The following is a 19,860-nucleotide window of genomic DNA, read 5'->3' on the forward strand; positions in this document are numbered from 1 at the left end:
TCCTTCTTGATCAGATGCCCAGTATTTTCTAGGTTTTGAAGAACCCACACTTTGGAGCATCTTCAAAGCACCATCCAGGTAGTAATTTAGTTTTAAAACCATACGAGGAAAGTAGTGTCCCCATTTCATAGCAGAAAATGGCTGTAAGATTCAAAGTTTATTCATGGTACAAATACTGAGGATGTGCTTCAGTTTAAACTGATACAGTTAGTTTAGAAAGAAGCACATGTGAAGCAATCTGATTTAGCTGAAGAAGTATCGAAGACATGATGTCCACTATGTGGATGTTCTTCATAACCTGATGTGTTATTTTCACATCACTTTGGAATTGTACCAGGCATCCATGTTTTTGGGTGTGAGAATCTGATTATTTACAAGGTTGATCACACAGAGGGAAGACTAATGATTTAGTAAATGCCAAACTTCCCTAAACTGATCATGTAATTCAAGATTATCTCTACCAAGTCAGGATTCCTTTTTTCCAGAGGGAACCAGCACAGCTATAATAATTTCTCATTGTCTCCAGCAAGCTGTGCAGTTTCTTAGATTGCATCTGATACTGAAATCTCTTCAAGGACAAACGGTGACGCTTCAATCACCACCTCCTACCCTTCATACCCAACTAACTACCCTTGGGGTGAGTGGCCGCTTAATTTTTCTTTTTTAAATACAGGTAATCACTGGCTTTTCTCTTTTTCATGTGGCATATTAAAGTGATTTTAGTACCAGATATATGAGTAACTTCAGAAAGTTAAAAAATTTATTAAAAAACCTATAATGGGGAGGAGTGGAGCTGCAAGAAAAACTCCAATCACTTTGTGCCCTCTGGATCACGAACCAGTTTCAGGTTCCAGCCAAGTCTCAAACACATTGATTCCCATTTGAAAATTGACAGAACAGGTCCAACAGGCCTTACATGGCAAATTTGTCTCCCTGTTTGCAAACCTTAAAACTCCTAAGCATCTCAACTCTGTAGGGATGAAATCCCCTAAGAGATTATGAACCTTACAGGACAAAGGTGGTTATTTTGTTACTAATAATATTTATTATTTAATAACTAACCCTGTTTCTTACCCGAGGTTAACTGGTATAGTCCTAGCAACACCTGGCAAATTTAGGAGAGAGCATGTCTCGATCGTGACAATCCAGCTGTGAGGTGTTCAGTCAGTGTCTGCGAGAGCCCCATGGTTCACAGCAATGCATGCAAAAGTGGCACAAGAAGAAAAATATTTTAAGGAAGATCAAAAAATAAGATGCCTATGGAAATGTTATCAAATGATATTTTAAAAGGTCAAACTTAAAAAAAAACTCAAAAAACTTAAGTTTTTGGGGGTTATTTTCAAGTAACCTAGCTTGCACCTTATAATTTGTATAGTTCACAATCTGGAAAGTTTTGGGGTTGAAACAGTACATTGCCAACTAAAATATTTATGTGGAAAGCTTATAGTCTGCAACAGTAACACCATATTCCACCTCACCCAGGTGTACCTCTACGCTACCAAACTACCGGATATATCAAACTATCTCGGCCTTTGATTTTCATCCTGTAATTTTTTCCTTTCTTTTTCAAGTGTCATGTTTTAAAATATCCTCCACTGATGAAGTATTACAGAGTGAAGTACTCCTGCCAAAACCTACTTTCTTGGTAATCTGAGGATGGGGGTTAGCTTCTTAAAACAAGCCAACACAGAATTAGAGAGGCAGGAAGCCAACATTTTAACAGTGTCTTTTAGGCAAATCTTTATGAACACTTTCATGTTTTTATAATTTCCCATGAATATGGGTTTATAATTCAAAATTAAAGGTATACTGGATATTTTCAGTTTAGCTTCTCTCCTCTTCCCTTCTTTGAGTAAGGACTCAAACGGGATATGCGTGGAACAGAAAAGGGAATAAAACAGATTAAGGTAAAAAAATTTAATGTGCAAGCTCTCTCCCTCTAATGTCCTCCTTTTGCAGAAGGGAAAATGTTTAGATTGAATATTAGGAAAAACTTCTTTACTGAAAGGGTTGTCAAGCACTGGAACAGGCTGCCCAGGGAAGTGGTTGAGTCCTCCATCCCTAGAGATAATTAAAAGCTGTGTAGATGTGGCGCTGAGGGACATGGTTTAGTGATAGACTTGGCGGTGTTATGTTTACAGCTGGACTTGATGATCTTAAAAGTCTCTTCTAAACATAACAATTCTATGATTCTATGAAAAGCCCAAAGATTTCAGCCATCCACAGAATGCTACAGCTTTGTAAGGAAAACCAGACTTCCTGCTCACAAATGTACTTGTTACCTTTCTGACTTTTCTGTGGCACTTTACTGGAAAGAAGTTATCAATTAATTTCTGGTTAGAAGTGTTCTGCATAAGTATAGGAGTCCTGAACCCATTCACAGCAGGAAAACAACAGTTTTATGAGCTAAAATTTATTTGTCCTAGTGACAAACTCCCACCAAGAACAATGAAGAAGCAGGTTACGCCAGTTTTTACAGGACAGGAACAAAGTATTGAAGGCTGTCTGGTTTCCTACCACAGTTTTCTCTTTCTCTTTTCTCCTCAGTTAAGTACAAGGACTGGAAGCTTAAGAGGCGCTAGGCTGCTTAAAAATCACTTCTTGGTATTTCAATGTCTTTATTTACTTGTATAGCAAGCAAGAAAGGGGGAATAACAACTTTCATTGGAACATCAGTAGAGCTGCCCTTCCTTTGAGAAAAAGCAACAGATGATATTTGTATTTCCCTCTTTCTTTAAAACCATGCAAGATCAGTATCACTGTAGAGATTTTTCTGCAATCCCATGTCCTGTTTTAACCCCGATCGCTGCTAAGTCTTTAGCTGAAAGTGCCATGTGACAGCACACCCAGAACACAAATCCTGGATGTACATGTTGAGGATTGGGAAAGAGGAGAAAACAACATCAGCATGGAAAGGAAAGCTGCGTAAGATTGGAAAGCAAGCCCAAATCCCAGAGCAGCACACAGTGCAATTGCTCACAGATTGCTGCAGTCAGACCATTTCTCCAGGGCCTGGGGAAGGGAAGGAGACTAATATTTTTACGACAGTCCCCATTCTGATTTCCTCTTGCCCCAGGTCTCTGACAGACCCCTCTGACCTCAGTTTCATTCTTCCCCTCCTACCCTGGGTTAGCTCCAGGGCTCGGCTGCTGTGCAGGTCTAAGGGGGCTGCGTAGAATAAAATGTGTTTGGCAGCATTTCTGGCCCCACTTCTTCATTTTTGTTCTGTTTTTAAAAGTTACTAATAGTTTATTTAAGAGGAGGAGGAAAGAAGAATGTACCCTACATGCCAGGGAAACTTTTTCTTCTGGATTCTCATAGTGGCTCTTTGCCTTAAAAGGGAATCTTTGCTTGGCCTCCGGATGCTCTGCTGTAAACAGTCGGTGCCAAGGCATGGCAGGCATGTTAAGGATGACAAGTGCCATAACATTATTTCATAATGTTGCTTCTCAACAGAAAGCCCGAAACATTCTGTAGGGTCAAACTGAGTTCCAGCTGGTGCTGCTGGCAAAGCAAGGAGAACATGGGGCATCTGCATACTTGCCTTTCCCTTTTGTCGGACCAACCTACTAGTGAGGGGCCTAGAGCCCAAGTCTTATGAGGAGCAGCTGAGGGAGCTGGGGTTGTTAAACCTGGACAAAAGGAGGCCGAGAGGAGACCATATCACTGTCTACAACTACCTGAAATGATGCTGTAGTTAGGTAGGGGTGAGGCTCTTTTCCCAGATAGAAAGTGATAGGACAAGAAGAAATGGCCTCAAGTTGCACCAGGGGAGGTTTAGATTAGATATTGGGAAAAATGTCTTTACTGAAAGGGTTGTCAAGCACTGGAACAGGCTGCCCAGGGAAGTGGTTCAGTCCCCATCCCTGGAGGTATTCAAAAGCTATGTAGATGTGGCACTGAGGGACATGGTTTAGTGGTGGACTTGGCAGTGTTAGGTTTACAGTTGTACTTGATGACTTTAATTAAAGGTCTTTTCCAGCCTAAATTATTCTATGATTCTACTTCCTTCCCTCCTTCTCTCGTCCCTTGCATGTCACCTCCCAGCACTAGCTCAGTGTTTGCCATACTGTTTGCCTGTAGTGGCACGTCAGCTGTACATTAACTGCCTTTCAAAGTACAGTGCTGAAACTCCCAGGTATTTGCTGGTGGCCAGGCACCGCTGCTGCCCCTTCCCTGCTGCTCAGGATCCCCATCTTCTCTTCAGTGCAGCTCTGGGTAGAATGGCTACAGAGGCAAGGCCAGGCATGCGAACAGCTCAGTTAATGCTACAAAAATGCAGAGTGCATTCTTGTGGTAAAACATGCTGGACTAGAGTTTCCTTTCTTCTCTGGGTGTACCTGCCAGAAATCCTCCCCCAGAGAGAGGAGGTATCCAGCCTCTCCGGTTACCTTTGGGGAGGATCTTCCAACTGTATAATCCTTGCATTGGTCCCGGTTCCCCTCCAGTCAACACACTTGGAGGGGAAAGTGATGTCAGATGAGAGACAAATGGGAGCCAGGGATGCAATTTAAAAGGACCCATTCACTAGTAGAAATTACATAAATTACCTACCCAAGAAAATACCCTGTTCTTTATTTTGAAATGTTCTCTTTTACCTTCATGCCAAAAAGCTCTTATATCCAAACCAGGAGGTGCCAATGTGAAGCCTCAGCGAGATTCTGTTCCCAAATGATTTACTACAGTCCGTATTTTTCGTAATTTGGGGATTAGTGAAGAAAAAGGACACAGATATTTCCTAATGTTTATTTTCAAGAGCTCTATGTGGAGCCAAATTAGGTCTCTGGTAAAAGAGATTCAGTAGGTCACAGATTAACAGTTTTGCAACAATTAATTTATCCAATGCTTAGAACAAACCACGCAGCAGAACACTGCATCATAGGTGCCCAAGTCCTGAGCCTATGGCACACATGGGGGCGTGGTTCTTGGGTTTGGTTTTGTTGTTTTCAATTTTCCAATTGTAGGCAAACTCTGGCTGTCTGACAAAGGAAGCCAAAAACTGAGGAGGAGGAGGGCAAATCCCTGCTTGAGAAGGTGTCACATAGTATATTCTCCCCTGCTTGCAACTCCTCCTCCCCATGCCCATGAGGCCATGTCATGCTAACTCTCCAGGGCATCTCTGCCCAGCCATTCAACACTTCCTCAGCTGAAAATACAGGCTGGAGTTCTGGGTTCTGGGATTTGTCTTGTTAACATGCAGCTCATTTTAGTCCCCACGCACCCACTGCAAACCCACCAGGCCCATACACAATACCAAGATAAGGACGCTCCTGTATCCTTGCCTCCCTTAGAGAAAAAATGTCATTTGTATTCTAGCAACACAAACACTTCCTCATCATCCTCCATTGCTAAATATACTCCCATACTGCAGCTAGACAGTATGAACAGGATTCATTTCACCTAGCCACAGATATCTGCATATGTAAATGTTTCTATCTGAACTGGCCTTTTAAAGTCAGCAGAGAGAGTTTTTTTCTCTATACTGGAAAACATTTCAGTCCAAGGCACAGATCTATAGCATACCTTAAATTTCTTTAATTAAAACACACAGGCAAGGGACAAAAACAACTCTCAACTGGGAGCAGACAACGGCAGAGATAGGGAGCCTGGTGCAGTGCTGCAGTGGGGAGATCTCCCGCACTACAAAGCCACGAGAACAAGTGATCTGCACCAAGATCTGAAAGCAAGGAAGTTTTGGGGTAGCTTTTAACAACTTTTTCACATCAGGAAGGCAAATATAGGTCCAGGTTTATTATTGTGATACTCAGAACAGTGTTTTTTCAACACAGGATCTGAAATTTTTGAGGTCAGAAAAACTGCTTGGAAAGAACAAGTAAAAACTAAAAGGAAGACAATTGGCAAAAGAAGTCCGTATCTCTCTCTGAAGGTTTTTAAAACTCTGCAAACTGAAAGAAAATGTAAGTGTACTGCAGTAAAAACACAGAAATGTCTTAACCTATCTATTCCCTGTGTTTTCAGACATGTCTATTAACTTAAGCCATGATTTATTTACTTATTATCCTGTAATCTTCTATTGGAACACAGAGTTGTTTTGACTTCTGCATCATGATTAAATTCAAGTTCTGGCAGCAACTGCTCCTCCTGGTTATTCTGATGCAGCCCTGTTATCTTTCTAGAAGAGCACATGCAGTACACTTTGGTCCACCTTTGCAAAGCAGTTCACCACCAAAGCGCATAAACTACTGAAGGTACTGTTTGTTATCTTCCAACCCAGTTTGTAGAGCTGGCAGATTGCAAAGCTATCATTTTATTTCTAAACCAGACAAATTTGATTTGGAAACCTCATGGTCTCGTAAATATGGGATTTCACAACGTAGCTTGTACAGAGTTGCTCTTCAGGATAGAACTGTGCTTTAATTGCTGGGAATTATTTCACCATGGCAACCTGGCTTCAGCAGTCAGACTTCTTGCTATATAGCCCAAGATACACAAACGCAGCCAGTCTGCTCTGCTCAGAGACTACCAGGGTGCAGACAGGTTTGTCTCTGTAAGAAGTGTTTTAGCTTCCTCACTGCCTTTTTGCCTTGCAAGCTCTCTTTGTAGAGCGAAAAACATCTATCTAACAATACTAACTAGCTTTAAGTACTACTGTGGCCTAAAGAAAACCTGCAACAAAGGAAATATGTTAGATATTCAGGTCAAGCTCACCATCTTACCCGCATATTATGTTTTGGAGGACAGGTACATATAATGTCTAATGTAATCTGAATTTTACAATTATCAACTTTTAAAAGTCTACAAAAATGTTTAAAAATATATAACTATACTGTGCAGTATGAAAGGAGGCAAAATGGACTGCATGACAGTCCCCAAACAGTTAATGCGAATACTTACTCCCAGAGTCTGTGTTCTCAATAGATAAATATTTTTCAACATGGTGCAACATGTCAGTTTGCAGCCGAGCAGAGTCATAGTTGTTGTCTCTCTCCTGAGCTCCCCAGGGGCAAGAAACAGTAAAGGACTGTCTTTTTTACTTCTGGCAGGACTGGGCAAATTACAACTATTTAGGCACAAAAAGTGTCTTGCATAGGAAGAATAAGTTATTTTTGTTGGGAAGAGAGCGAGAACAAATTAATCACCAGCCTTGCTACTACAGTTCCACCTTTAAAAACGTCATCTATATGTAATCACACAGTAGGCAGGGCTTCAACAGCTGAATCCTTCACATAAACTAGTCTGCTTTACACCTAAAACGTGTGGTTTAATAGGACAGAACACTGCTAGGGCTCACCAGAACCGAGAATGTACATAGAAACACTGCTAACAACATAGCTACTTCTTAGCTTATCTTAGCTTAACATCTTAGCTTTTTTTGTAGGAGCTTCAATAAACAATATAAACTCAATTAGATATAGAGCATGGGGGAAAAAAAAAGTTGTTTTCACTATTCATAAGCAATTTTGCATGCCTGCACCTGTAAACTCACTTTTAAAGCATTTGTACTAGCACACACATGTGCATCTTGTTGCATTGAGACACCCAGCTGTGAGAAATTCAATTACCTACCTAGTCATTAGTTATCGAACAGGTCGGGCAAAGAAACACCAATGTGAAGCAGCAGCCCCACCTGAAGGTTTCAGCAGCTGTATTAAGCTCTACAAACTCATCTCTTACACTTTAACTACAGCATTTTAATTAGGAAAGATATTTATTGACTAGAAATGACCACAGGTCAAGGTCAGTTCTCTTTCAATGGCAGCTTTATCAAAAATGGATCTTTTTCTTTTCTTAATATTTTGGCTTTAATTTAAACCAGTTCAGAGAAGTGCCACCTCTCCTGGCATGCCTTAGATCAGATCCTGTGATGAGAAATGGTGCCTTTCAGTCTTGGCATGAACTATATTGTTAAGCAAAAAACCTGAAAACCATAGTTAGAAGGCAACAAACTATATCTCCTCATGGGGCAAGAGAGAGTTGAAGGTAAAAGGAATCAAAGCATTATCTTAATTAGGTAATTTTCATTAACAAATGGTATGTACAAAACATTCACTAATCTAACCAGGTAGTTAATTTTTAAACTTTGCGACAGAATGATGCAATGCTCTTTGTTCAGTTTTATCAGCAATAGCACGCAGCTGTTTCAGTATTTCCCAGGAAACAGCACTTTATAAAGTTTTGCTTTCTGTACAATAGAGGAAGAAAAATCTATTTAAAATACAAACTCTATGGAATCATGGGTCAAAGTAAAGAATATCTGAATGACTGATTGAAAAAAATAGTAGGGTGGATAATTGTTTAATTACTGGTACAGTTACATCAGCCACTGTTAATTAGCTCATGAGACAGCAGTGATTCCCAGCCCTAATTTATTACTTTTCAGGATGCACCAAGGGAGACCAAAAAGCTTAAGTAGAAGCACGTTTACAAATGTGTACTGATCCATTAGCAATCAGAAAATCCCCAAAACATAGATATATTCAAGCTTGTAGTGTTACCTCCAAGGGCTTGCTGAAATATAAATTCATTCTTTTAATTAAATGCTGAAAGTGCAGCCAAGAAACTGGCTAAGGAAGACTAGTAATTTTCAAAAATAAGTATTAAAATTAGATGCATAGTTGTGTGCTGAATTTGTTTCATTCACTTGGCTGCATGTGCAAATGACAAGCAATACCTTTAACTGTTTATGTGGATTTGCAATTAATCAGTTCCCACAAGCAGAGACCAACTTCTAACATTCTTCCTCAAAACACAAATTTGAAGTCATGCTTTTACACTGGCTTTTGGAACTCAATATCACACCTCAAAAGAAGGGATGGTTTCTGACCAGCTAACCCTTTAAATACAGCCTGCACTGCTCGCCTGAGAAGCCCCGTTTCAGTTCCTGGCAGCAGCCCACAGTCTCTACTGGTTTTGCAGAGATGTAACCATACTAGTCATGTGTAGCTGCGTTAGTAGTTTCACTGCGAAGAAATGAAAGATGGTCCCTAACTAACCAGTGAAGAAGCCTCTCAAGAGAGTAGTTTAGTTTCGCTGTTGGGTGATCCAGTTACTTCTCAGTATTTATAAGCCTGTACCTAAAAATCAGTAGGAATCCTTCTCAAACAGCTTGTAACTGAAATCACTTAACAGATTAGTTAGCTCGACTCCTAAACAAGATGTATTAAAAAAAAAAGGCAAAACAAAACCAAAAAACCCACACAACCAAACTTTTTCATGTATATGAATGATGTATCTAGACATGAAAAAAGCTTTGTATGCTGAAAAACAACAGAAAAGTAAATATTTCAGTTGAGACAGAATACAGTTTCCCCTCTGTCCCCTTGAGATAGTGGTCTCAAGACCCCAGCTTTATCTTTTCCCTGCAGAGGTTTGTACTGAAGAAATAAAGCAGTCGCATCAAAACTGAGGACTTTGTATAGTGAAGAATCAGCAAAACCTAGTTTATCTCAATTTCCTTTTCTGTCTTGCCAAATGCATCCTCCTGATTGTCAGCACTTACCCCTGTAAGGCTTTGGTGTTCTGAATCGTGGTCACATTGGACTGAAGAGCAGATCTGGGTAAGTGTCTGGAGTGTGAATGGAGCTACCAATGGCACCTGATATCATCTCTCCTGTGTGTGAATTTTCTGCATTTTCCATGAAGAAGCCCAAGTCGTCTTTCTTCATTAACTCCAAGTACTTTGTATGGTGTGCTGGGATTTTTTTTTTTTTTCAGGTATTAAGCTGTCCTAAGAGTTTTAATATTCTGTCACTACCTGCCTTTCTAAGGACAGCTGTGCTCCCTGCTGATTCTTCCTTTTTTAAAAATAAAAGGAATTACACAGACATCCGCAATGTTCTTTTCACCTGGGGAGCATCTGCTATCACCAATCCATGCTGTCTGAGCAAAGGCACTTCTAACTTATTTCAGTACCAGACAGAAATCAACTTGGAAAATTAAAAGAACAACATTTTCTGACAAGCTCAAACAATGTAGCTCCAGTGTTAATGGACTCCGCTAACTCTAGTAAGTGTTTTTTCCTTCAGAAAGCTGGAAGGGGTTAATCCATACATCCAATACCCTTCTCTTTCCAGAGACTAAGTGCTAGCAGCTCTTAAAAGACAAGCAACATCATTTTCTCTAACAGCAATTTGCTGGAGTCTTACTTAAGATTCTGTTGAGTCCCACAGAACCAGGAATTAAGAAAAAGGATTAGAAAATCCCCCTCAGCAAAAGAACACTTTATCAAACTCAGTTTTGGTGTAGTCACAGGCAAAGATGTATGATAGGGGAACAGATACGTTTTATCTTAGCCATCTTAAGAGACGGCAACAACCAGTGAGAGGCCACATTCCTAATGCAACTCTTTGGCAAAGATCAAGAATGGAAAGAGAAAAGCTGTTCTACAGAGATGTTTTTTTTTCCTCCTACAAACCTACTTGGTGAAGAGCTTGGAGTGCACAGATGGCTTGAGATACCAGAGAACAGCAGATAGAAATTAACTGCAAAGTAGATACTTTCTCCATAAAGGGCAACACCAGAAAAATGGGCTATTACAAGACAGGAAGCAGAGAGGCAAACCAGGAATTGTAGTCAGCTCCCAGAAGGATGAATGTTGCGTGTTCATACTTTGTGTGTATATAAACTGAAATAATCTGCTTGTTTCTACCTGGAAGATTATTTTTCTTGGGATGCATCTGTTTTATTACAGGATTTGTTCCAGGAAACAAGATAAAAGAAGGGAGAATTATTTAATTAGTTTGAGATTACAGTCAAATCTACCCTTAAAGTGTCCAGGAGGGACCTTCAGAAAAAAAGCAGCAGACTATTGCCCCTACAACAGAAGAAAATGCTGTTAAACCTTGGGGCAGGTACCCTTCCTATACCAGCTCTGGAGACACCTCACAGGGTTATTTCAACACCTGAAAGAAGAATTTCAGCAGTCCTCCCTCTGGCTATCGCTTCACAGGATGTAGAACACGTAACCAAAATACAGCTCAATGCTGTCAATACCTCTGACACAGAGTTCTTCATGAAGTTAATATATTATTGTATGTGGCTTGCCAACTTTTATAAATGTACCAGGGTCATGACACTCTTGTGGCAAATACAAGTGAAAAAACAGACGACTGTCCCAAAGAAACGGAGGAGTGTATGGCTCACTGGACCACTAGCAAGACACAGCATCAAGTCCTGAGCTTCAGGAGGAGACCAGGTTGTTAAATGGCTCTGACAGAAGTATCTGACAGCTCATAGTAGGGCTGAACGTGCTGTGCTCAAGCAGAGCACTACAAGTTTTTCAGCCACCACCAGAAGACACTTTGCTACCTGTGTATGCTGGAGAACGCCCACCTGCGGCAAGCAGGGAGAGCCACCCTCCAGAGGGCACATCCCAGCCACAGGAGTCCACTAGGCTGGATGTGGACCTCCATTGCAACCTACTCTGTCCTGAGGACAGGACACTCGTGTCAGAGAATCTCCAAAAGCACATCTGTGCTTTCATATGCACAGAAGAGCTACCACAAAGCCCCTCCTGACTGGTCACACCTTGCCTAAAGCACAAGATGTTACTGCCTCAGTGTCACTGGTCCTTTCAGAGGAGCTGGCTGAGAGTCCCAGAAGGCTGTCATTGAACAAGGAATCAGCTCCTGTTACAGAAATATTCAGCAAGACACAGCATGACAATTAGTGATGTCAGTTGCCCTGAACCATAAACATTTTGAACTATTTTGGTACAATGGAAAGTTGTGGGAGGCAGAAAGAAAAAGAACAGGATAAAAATAGCTGACATGGTTCTGAAGAGCATTTTGCCTATAAGCCCCTTCCCTGCAGACTGCCCTCCCTGCCTTCTCTTCTGCTTGTCCCCAGACATTAATCAGATTCGCTAATGTTAAAGAAGGCTCTTCCTAATTACTTTCTAATACTGTAGACTGGAGTAAATTATTGAAAAAAGTTTCTACCAAAATAAGGATAAAACAAGATTGATTTTTTAAAATATTTGCTCTAATCCTGTCAATACCCACAAGCATCACAGGCAACAGCTATCTTCAGCAATGAGAGTCAAGTGGTGGAGAAGAGGCAGCTGCATCAACATGCTCTGCTTCTACCCACCTCTGTCCCATTTCATGAACACATTTAAGACAACTTGGCATGATCACTTAAACAGAATCCAATGTTAGAATTAATCTGGTTTCTTTCTGATCTTGCTATGAATTATGTGAAGAACAGTACAAATTTAATTTTTCACAAATTTCTAAGTGCTGGATGTAAAAATGTGTAGCACCATCCAGCATGCCAACACAAACTTGATAATTTAGCTGACTGGAGCAATCATGATCACACTATCACTAAAAATAAATTACTACACTCTTGAAAAGTACCTGTAAAAATTCTGCTTTGTTAATAATGCAAATGCCACACCTACCCAAAAAGAGTGGGGTTGGTTGTTTTATTTTTTGGTTGGTATCCAAATCAATCCCTGCACATTGCTGTAAGAAGGGAGGCTCTAAGGAGAAACACAGGAGTTTTCAGTTTTCAGTAAACCATACTGTACTTTATCAGAGGTCATTACACAATGACATCACAGCTCTGTAGCCCACCATCATTCGACTTTCCTGACTCCATATCGCCGATTATTAGTCAGCTATCCCAGAGGGACTCTGTTTCACTGGAGACTTAAGAAAACCCACAATGGCTATGAAGCCGCCCGAGGAGTAGTCTCTGACACCTGTGCAGGACCCAAAGTGCCACAGCACAGCAAACGCGCTGCAGTTCTGAGCCGCACTCCAGCATGTGAATCAGGATTCAAGCGCTGGCACAGGCAGTGAACATTGTGTCCTGAAGTCACCAGCATGTGGCTCTGAAGAACGCTTATGGCCAGCTCAGTTACCCGCTGGGACCAAGGGGGGAGATCTCTCATGTAGCCGAGTCCTTCTTCCACTTGTGCTTCCTGAGGCCAGTAAGAAGCACACCTCTGCAAGGAAGCTACCAGTAATCAGCTGCCTCACAAAAAACTTGAACAACTAAATAATGTTTTAAAGTAGATATTCCAAGTTTTTTCATTGTACTTTTTCCTCTTTGCCCTTCTACCTCCCTTCAGAACCACCAACTTTTAGAAAACAAAACAACAACAAAAAAACCCATCAAAACTGCATCCATTTTGTTTTTTTCCCCTCCCTAACCATGGGCTAAATAATTACGCAATTCATTACAGGAGAAGAGAAAAATGAGATTAACATATTTCAAAAACATCTGAAGTGAAACAAAAGCCCTAATTAAACACTATGCTAAGGAAAACACATAACTTCATCTCAGCTATGCTATGATGAATTTAAAGGGAAGATGACACTTTCCTAATGGTATTTTTATTTTTTTTTTAATCATTACAAGTGAGTAGTCTTGGTCCCATCCCTGAAGTGTTAAACACAGTTTACTAACTCATATGATGAAAGATACAAGCATCTCCAGAGTTCTTCATAGCTGAATCACTAATAATTTAAACGAGTAATAAACCTAACAGTAGCTTTCATAAAAAATTAATTAGAAAGGCTGAGAGCACATCTGTTGCTTTTGTTACATTTTTCCCCCTTTCTGGTTCAGTTGTCTTTCCCCACGCTCTTTTAACTCTTCTCAGGTTCTCAGGGCTGCTGCTTCTTCTTCTTGGGAAGCCTTTTTACTTCCTTACACTTCCCACTCCTCATTTCCTCCCTGTACTGATTTGTCCTTCGGCAGCTGTTATTACTAGTGACACAGACACTATTTGGCATCCAGCAGCTAGGAGGACTTGCACCTACTAACTAATGAAAACAACTTCCATGTTAAAAGCTTCAAGAGGGTAAGTTACTTATAAGTACATTCAACTCATGTAAATAACGTACAATTAGTTTGCTATGGAGGAAAATCATACTGATTAAGCTTTAGAATTCACAACCAGGAGGGAGACAGAAATGGGCAATTTAGAGAGAAGATGGATGCTCTATCCCTTGTCCATTGTGAATTTCTACAAGTCCCCGTGAGGGGCTGAGAGGGAATGGTGATGATGATGGTTCCCAGTTATGCCCGAGAAAAAAACCTAAAATGCAAGAGGCTGTTCATAACGCCGGGCTACGCACAAGCAAGATATCATTCGATGTCATCACCAAGCCACTTGCAGGCCTGATCACCAGAAGAAAATTTACTTCATCCAAAGTTTAGTATTGATTCCTCTTCTGTATACACTACAGAAAATTCAATCAGCAGTGTTTCAGGTGGCCAGACTTAAAAATGGTATTTGATACCCTTCGCCTTCCACTTATTCTGAAATACATGGTAAACCACCAGATTAATGTGGGACCCATCTCATTTCAGTTCATGTGACTACAACATAAGTGCTAGCAAGTGAGCTGGTCACCCCATATTGGGCTGGCATTGCACCTCTGCATTCAACCACTTCTTTAAGCTCCCTGTTTTTCTCTACTAACAATAAAGTGGCCAAAACTCAGCTGTGGATGCCTAGGTTCAAAGAAAACCCACCACAACTGTCATCAACAAGCCACCATTTTTGGCCTAAAGAAGGTCCCATGTAGTTCCTCCTTTCACCATTACTGGGCTTACACTTTCTTAAGCACTAATACCCAATTTCTGCAATAAGGAAACTGATTGGACCTTAGCTAGGCTCCTAGCTAGTACCTGTGCTCTTACGCTGTCTGAGCTCTTTGCAGCACAGGATGAGTTTGTGTTTTACAGAAGAAAAGCAAGATGAGGCAACACATGTAAGGTCAGATAAGGCATCTGAAGTATCTTCAAGAGAGAAATAAGAGAACGAATCTGGCATCTAAAGAAAGTTTTTGTGACTTCACATTTCTCTCTAACTGGGTGCAAAAGGAATGAAAAGACATTAAAAAAACCTGTATGACAAAAACAGTAATCACTCCCATCTAGTAACAGCTTAGCAAAATAAAGTTATGCTATTAATTCCAAAGCCCAAAATATTTCATGTATCACAACAACTTTTTCCTGCTTTCACAACGTTTTTACACCATATGTAGAAAATAAACCTCAGGGAAAAAAGCAAATAAAACGATGCACAATTTCTCCAAGTACTCCAGTTGGAGAAGAAAGGACAAGGGTATGTTACACGTTTTTACAAGCATGCAATGATCAAATCATAAAAATGTATGTTTCACTGCTAGGTCACAGGAAGTTACCTATACTTTAAAATAAACTGCCATAGATGCTGAACAAAAGGTTTGGCGATTCTCCCCTACAGAGGCACCCATCTATTTACATCTGGGAGTGCTGCCAATAGAACAGCTACCAAAAACTTCAAAGGGTTCACAGCATGAATAGCAAGCCGCTGGCCAAAGGATTTTATGATATGACCAGCTGTGTAACACCATGTTGAATTATAGACACCACCACCCCCCAAAAAAATGCAAAGAAGAGATGTTAAACTTAAAAAAACTAAACTTAAAAAGCTGAAAAAGAAAACTGAATTCCTTAAACTAATGTTTTCTACAGGAAAGTATTTTTAACGGAAAAAAAATAAACCAGAACCACCAAAAAGTACTGCAACACAGCACTTCTTTAAGAGCAACTCTAAGCAGCTCTTCTCACCGAGCTTACTTTAAGCCCAGTGAACTTTTCCAGTTTAAGTAACAGCCAGAGCCCTGTCGCCTTGTGATCAAATCGCTGTGCTTTAATAAATGGCTCCCTTAAACTCGCTTGGGGAGAGAGGAGACGTGAGTCAACAGAGGAAGAGAGGGATAATGTTTCTGTTGACAAACATTTAACAACTGGCAACCAATAGTAGGAAACAGGGACAAACGAAAGCTTGCCAAATAAAGTTACACTGGGGGAACAAGGCTCCCTTTCGGAGTAGCACTGCCATTCTTCATCGATCCCAGAAAAATATCTGAACACACTTAGCCAAAATAAAAAGCTGCAATTGTTGAAGAGCAAGGCTGCTAGTCCTAATATTTGTGGTGACGTTTTTCCCTGCAAACCAGAACGGGTCAGAACTCCTCTGAATCAAATTACTGTGCGTCCTTTGCCAAAGAGTCTGGTTTTGGTGTCAGTAGTCATACACGTCTCAGTGTTCACACAAGTCCTTCTGAGCCACATGAGCAATTTTTTCCCCTCATCTTACGACATTTCTGTAGAAAGTGTGCCAAAGCATATGTAGTGTCTTGGTCGCACTCCTTATTCAGGGAAGTCGGGACCTTCACTGTCTGCTTACGTCCTGGAAAAATAGTTCTCGGGAAGCGCAAACAAAACTTGACTGCAGTATTTGGGTGGACAAATGTTTCTCTCCAAGCAGCTATTGATATTCCAACTTCCACCCTCCCAGATTGCTACATAAGATCCAGAGGGAGCCAAAAGCAGCCTCCCTCCTCCAGACACGAGAGGGGCTGAGCAGAACAAGGCACCCGGGCCAGATTTTTCACTTGAGCTCCAGTTCCCTTCTCGATTCTCTCGGGGCCACACAGAACCCCCGTTCACCCACAGGCACTCGCCCACGGGAGCCCCGCGGAGCAGTCACCCTTCCCGCCCGCCGCCGGACCCGTCCTTACCGCAGCACTTTGCCCACCGCCTGCAGGACCATTTTGCAGCTTAATCCGGGTTTGGGACTCTGGGCGAGGACGGGCCGTTCACCGGGGAGGCTGCAGTGATCCCCAACCATGGTACGGCGGGAGGAGCGTGGCGCAGCGGAGCGGGGGAAGGCCGGGGCGCCGGTGGGCACGGCAGGGCCCGGGCTCTCCGCCGCTCTCCCCGGCCAGCAGCCGCCCGCCCCGCCGAGCGCCCCGGCCCGGCCCGGCCCCCGCCCGGCGCCGCCAATGGGCAGCGGCGCTGGGGGCGGGCGGCCGCCTCGGCTCCTCCGCTCGCCCCGCCCGGGGCTGCCCCCGAACCGGCGCTCCCAGGCCGGAGAAGGCCGCGGCGAGAGGCCGGGGCCGGGTCACACAGCCCGCTCCTCCCTCGGCCCAGCGCGCCGGGCAGGGCTTTACAACACCCTTCGGGAAAAAGCCGCGAGGAGCTGCGGGGCTGTGGCAGGTCTGCAAGCGGCGGGCAGGAGGGAGGAAGCACCCCGGCCCTGGCCCTAGAGGCTCCACCAAAGCAGCGTTGTCCAACACAAGCACCACCATCAATAAGAAAAATCCTTTGCCACTTCTTTTGGCAGCCAAAAACTAAGCAAGACAAAGTAGATTAGCCAGGACAGCGATGCCACGGGACACAGGGGAAACACGCTGGTGCTGCCTGCAGTAGAGGCCCCGTCTGTAATGGGGCCACACTACTCCTGGTGAGAAAAGGGAATAGCCTTTGCATTGCTGTCTGGACTCTGTGACAAACAAAGGCACTGGCTAGCTCAAGAGCAGAGCTAGATACATTCTGCCAGAAGCAGTTTTACATAGTTAATGTCAGCCCAGCAATGACATCAAGACCTTTTTAAGAGGGGTTTAAACAGAGAAAGGGTGAAGAAGAACCAAACCATAAACAGCAAGAGCCACCTTGCTATTATGACCAGAGTTAAGAGCTGGCACCTGGGTAATGGTCCTCATAAAACAAATGATTAAGCAGCATCCCCAAACACAAGGTCCATTGTCACACACCAGCAGTGTGTCAAGAAACACTTTGCCATGAATTTTCCTAACAAACATTACAAAGGTGCTGTACGTCCAGCTCCTTCGCCACACCATTCCACACACACCTTCTGGACAGGCAGCCGTGCCCATGGCTTGCTGATGTAGCATTTAGAGCCAAATAATAACAAAAAATGTGATGGGTGTGGCGTAACATGACCTAGAACACAAAGCCCTGAGGACATCACTTATTCTGACACACTAAAACCCAACCCGTGACAACTCTGAGAAAACAGTGGTTTTGCCATTTTACGTACACCTACAACACCGGCTGCAGCGGAAGGGGCAGTTCCGCAGTCAGGTATTGCCAAGTGCTCTGGTTGGTTTACTAAATGGGCATCTTCCCCTGTAAACAGAAGGCAAACAGGCTTGCCGAATTAAACCTAGGACAAATCATGCCATTGCTGCTGTCACCAATGCAGCATCACTCGGGTGAAGCAGGTGGGAAGGTGGCTGCTCTTTGCACAAACCCAAGAAACCACAGCCAGGAGATGCAACTCAGAGGACTAATCTGTTACTCTCAGTCCCAGAGCAGCTACCCAGGCAGCAGTGTTTGTCAGTCATGCATTGTCCTTTAGTCACATGTCCAAGTTAGTCCTCCACACCCTTGTGAAGCAGGAGGTATTTTTATTCCCAGTCTCCAAGGAATCCACTTAAGATGGAGTTTCAGTGACTTCACTGATAGCACACAGGAAGCCTGCAGTTGAACACAGCTCAGCTTTCCACTTGGTACTTCATACAGAAGATTATCCAACCCTTGAAAGGCCTGATGGGACCCTCAATCTTCCCCAAGTAACAGCGTCTTGTCACAGTAACATTAAAAAGCAACAGTCCTGGCAAACGGAGGAAGGACACCTGCCAAGGGACCAGTTGCCTTCATTTCGTTCACCAGTGAAATCTGCACAGAGAGAATTTTGTTTGTTAAAAAACCACCCTAAAAACAACAAGCCTGTGATATAAAGCAGCTTAAGTTTTAATAAAAGTCTGTCTATCCAAAGTAAATTAAAGAAAAATCCAGGGGTCAAACCAAAATAAATACAGCTTGGTGGTATTACAGTTGTGTTAGGAAAGCTGCCCTCTCTGTGACTGATGGCTAAACATTCACTCTTCAGAGATGGAGCTTCAATGATCTCACACAGGTTAGGAACTAATGCTCTGCTGCTATAATAAATGATAGACCAACTGAAATAAAATTTTTAAAACTGGTATCTTTTTACTTTGACCCAGATAAATGACCCACTTCCCTATTCTGTTAGCTTCTGCATCAAACCGGTGCTTTCCTTTCCCTTTCCTCAACTGTACATCTCCATGGCACCCTTTCCAGCCTTTCCTCCACCTACCTTCATTCAAGCAGTATCCCCTTCTTGGATCGACTGCATGCTACAGTTTACCTGTAGTACTGGATTTTATGCAAGTTGTGGGAAAAGCCATCATCTCTAAGTCAATTTTACATGCTCCAAAATAATAAAAACTAAACAAGGTTATTATAGGAAGCACAACTTAAGCACGTACGCTTTATTTGTATGGCATTAGCCTAAGTAATTTAAAACACATGTGCAGTATGGATTCTCACACTAAGATTTTGAGCACATGTGCAGACACAAATGGGTTTACTTGAAAGATGCTGCATGCAGAAAGAGCAGTACTTGACCTAAAAGCAATGTATTTATTTGAACACAGCTACTGGCTGATCTCTACACATGCATATTCTGAAGGATGCATATCTGCCCTTCTGCAAGGGTGTGTCTTCCAGCCACCCAATATCCTGCCTATAGACATCCATCCATAGCTTTTTTTTCACTTGCTTCCTCAATAACCTATGCATGTACAACCATTGGATCCAACCTTAGCACAAGTGTGCTTCAGCAGTGGCAAACTGCTTGCCAGAAGAATATCCCATACCCACCAGCCAGGCTTGAAAGATCATGGAGTTGCGTGTTGAAATCATCACTAAAATGTTAACAGAAATACCTGTGAATGGACCTACCAACAGCTCTGATGGCTTGTATGAGTCCTACACATCAGCAGAACAGTAACATCGCCAGTGGCACAGAGTGAGGGCACAAACCAGCGTGCTGGGAAGAGGGGAACTGCATTTCCCACCACTTGCACGTGACTGTATGTGCTTATAGTACACTGATGGAAAGTTTTGTGCATTGATCCAACCACCAAGCCAAGGAATGATATTTATAAATTTTATGAATAATGCTTTGTATTTATAATGATGTTATAAGCAGCAGTTACACAATTACATATTTATTTGCCCCTTTTAGGGTTCCATAAAAATTAAGTGTAAAGCAGCCAC

At 42.3% G+C, this 19,860-nt stretch overlaps 1 protein-coding gene across 1 annotated transcript in view; it reads right to left on the reverse strand.

Annotated features, from left to right (window-relative positions):
* The window catches only part of MOB2 (MOB kinase activator 2), a 33,574-nt gene extending 16,878 nt beyond the window's left edge, over window positions 1-16,696 (reverse strand). The window contains exon 1 of the mRNA XM_074149470.1: window positions 16,491-16,696. Within this exon, the coding sequence (XP_074005571.1) occupies window positions 16,491-16,600 (110 nt within the window). The 5' untranslated portion in view covers window positions 16,601-16,696. The remainder of the gene's footprint in view (window positions 1-16,490) is intronic.
* Between the last annotated feature and the right edge of the window lie 3,164 nt (window positions 16,697-19,860).

This window comes from Numenius arquata, chromosome 6 (genome assembly GCF_964106895.1).
Source record: "Numenius arquata chromosome 6, bNumArq3.hap1.1, whole genome shotgun sequence".
NCBI classification, from domain to species: Eukaryota; Metazoa; Chordata; class Aves; order Charadriiformes; family Scolopacidae; genus Numenius; species Numenius arquata.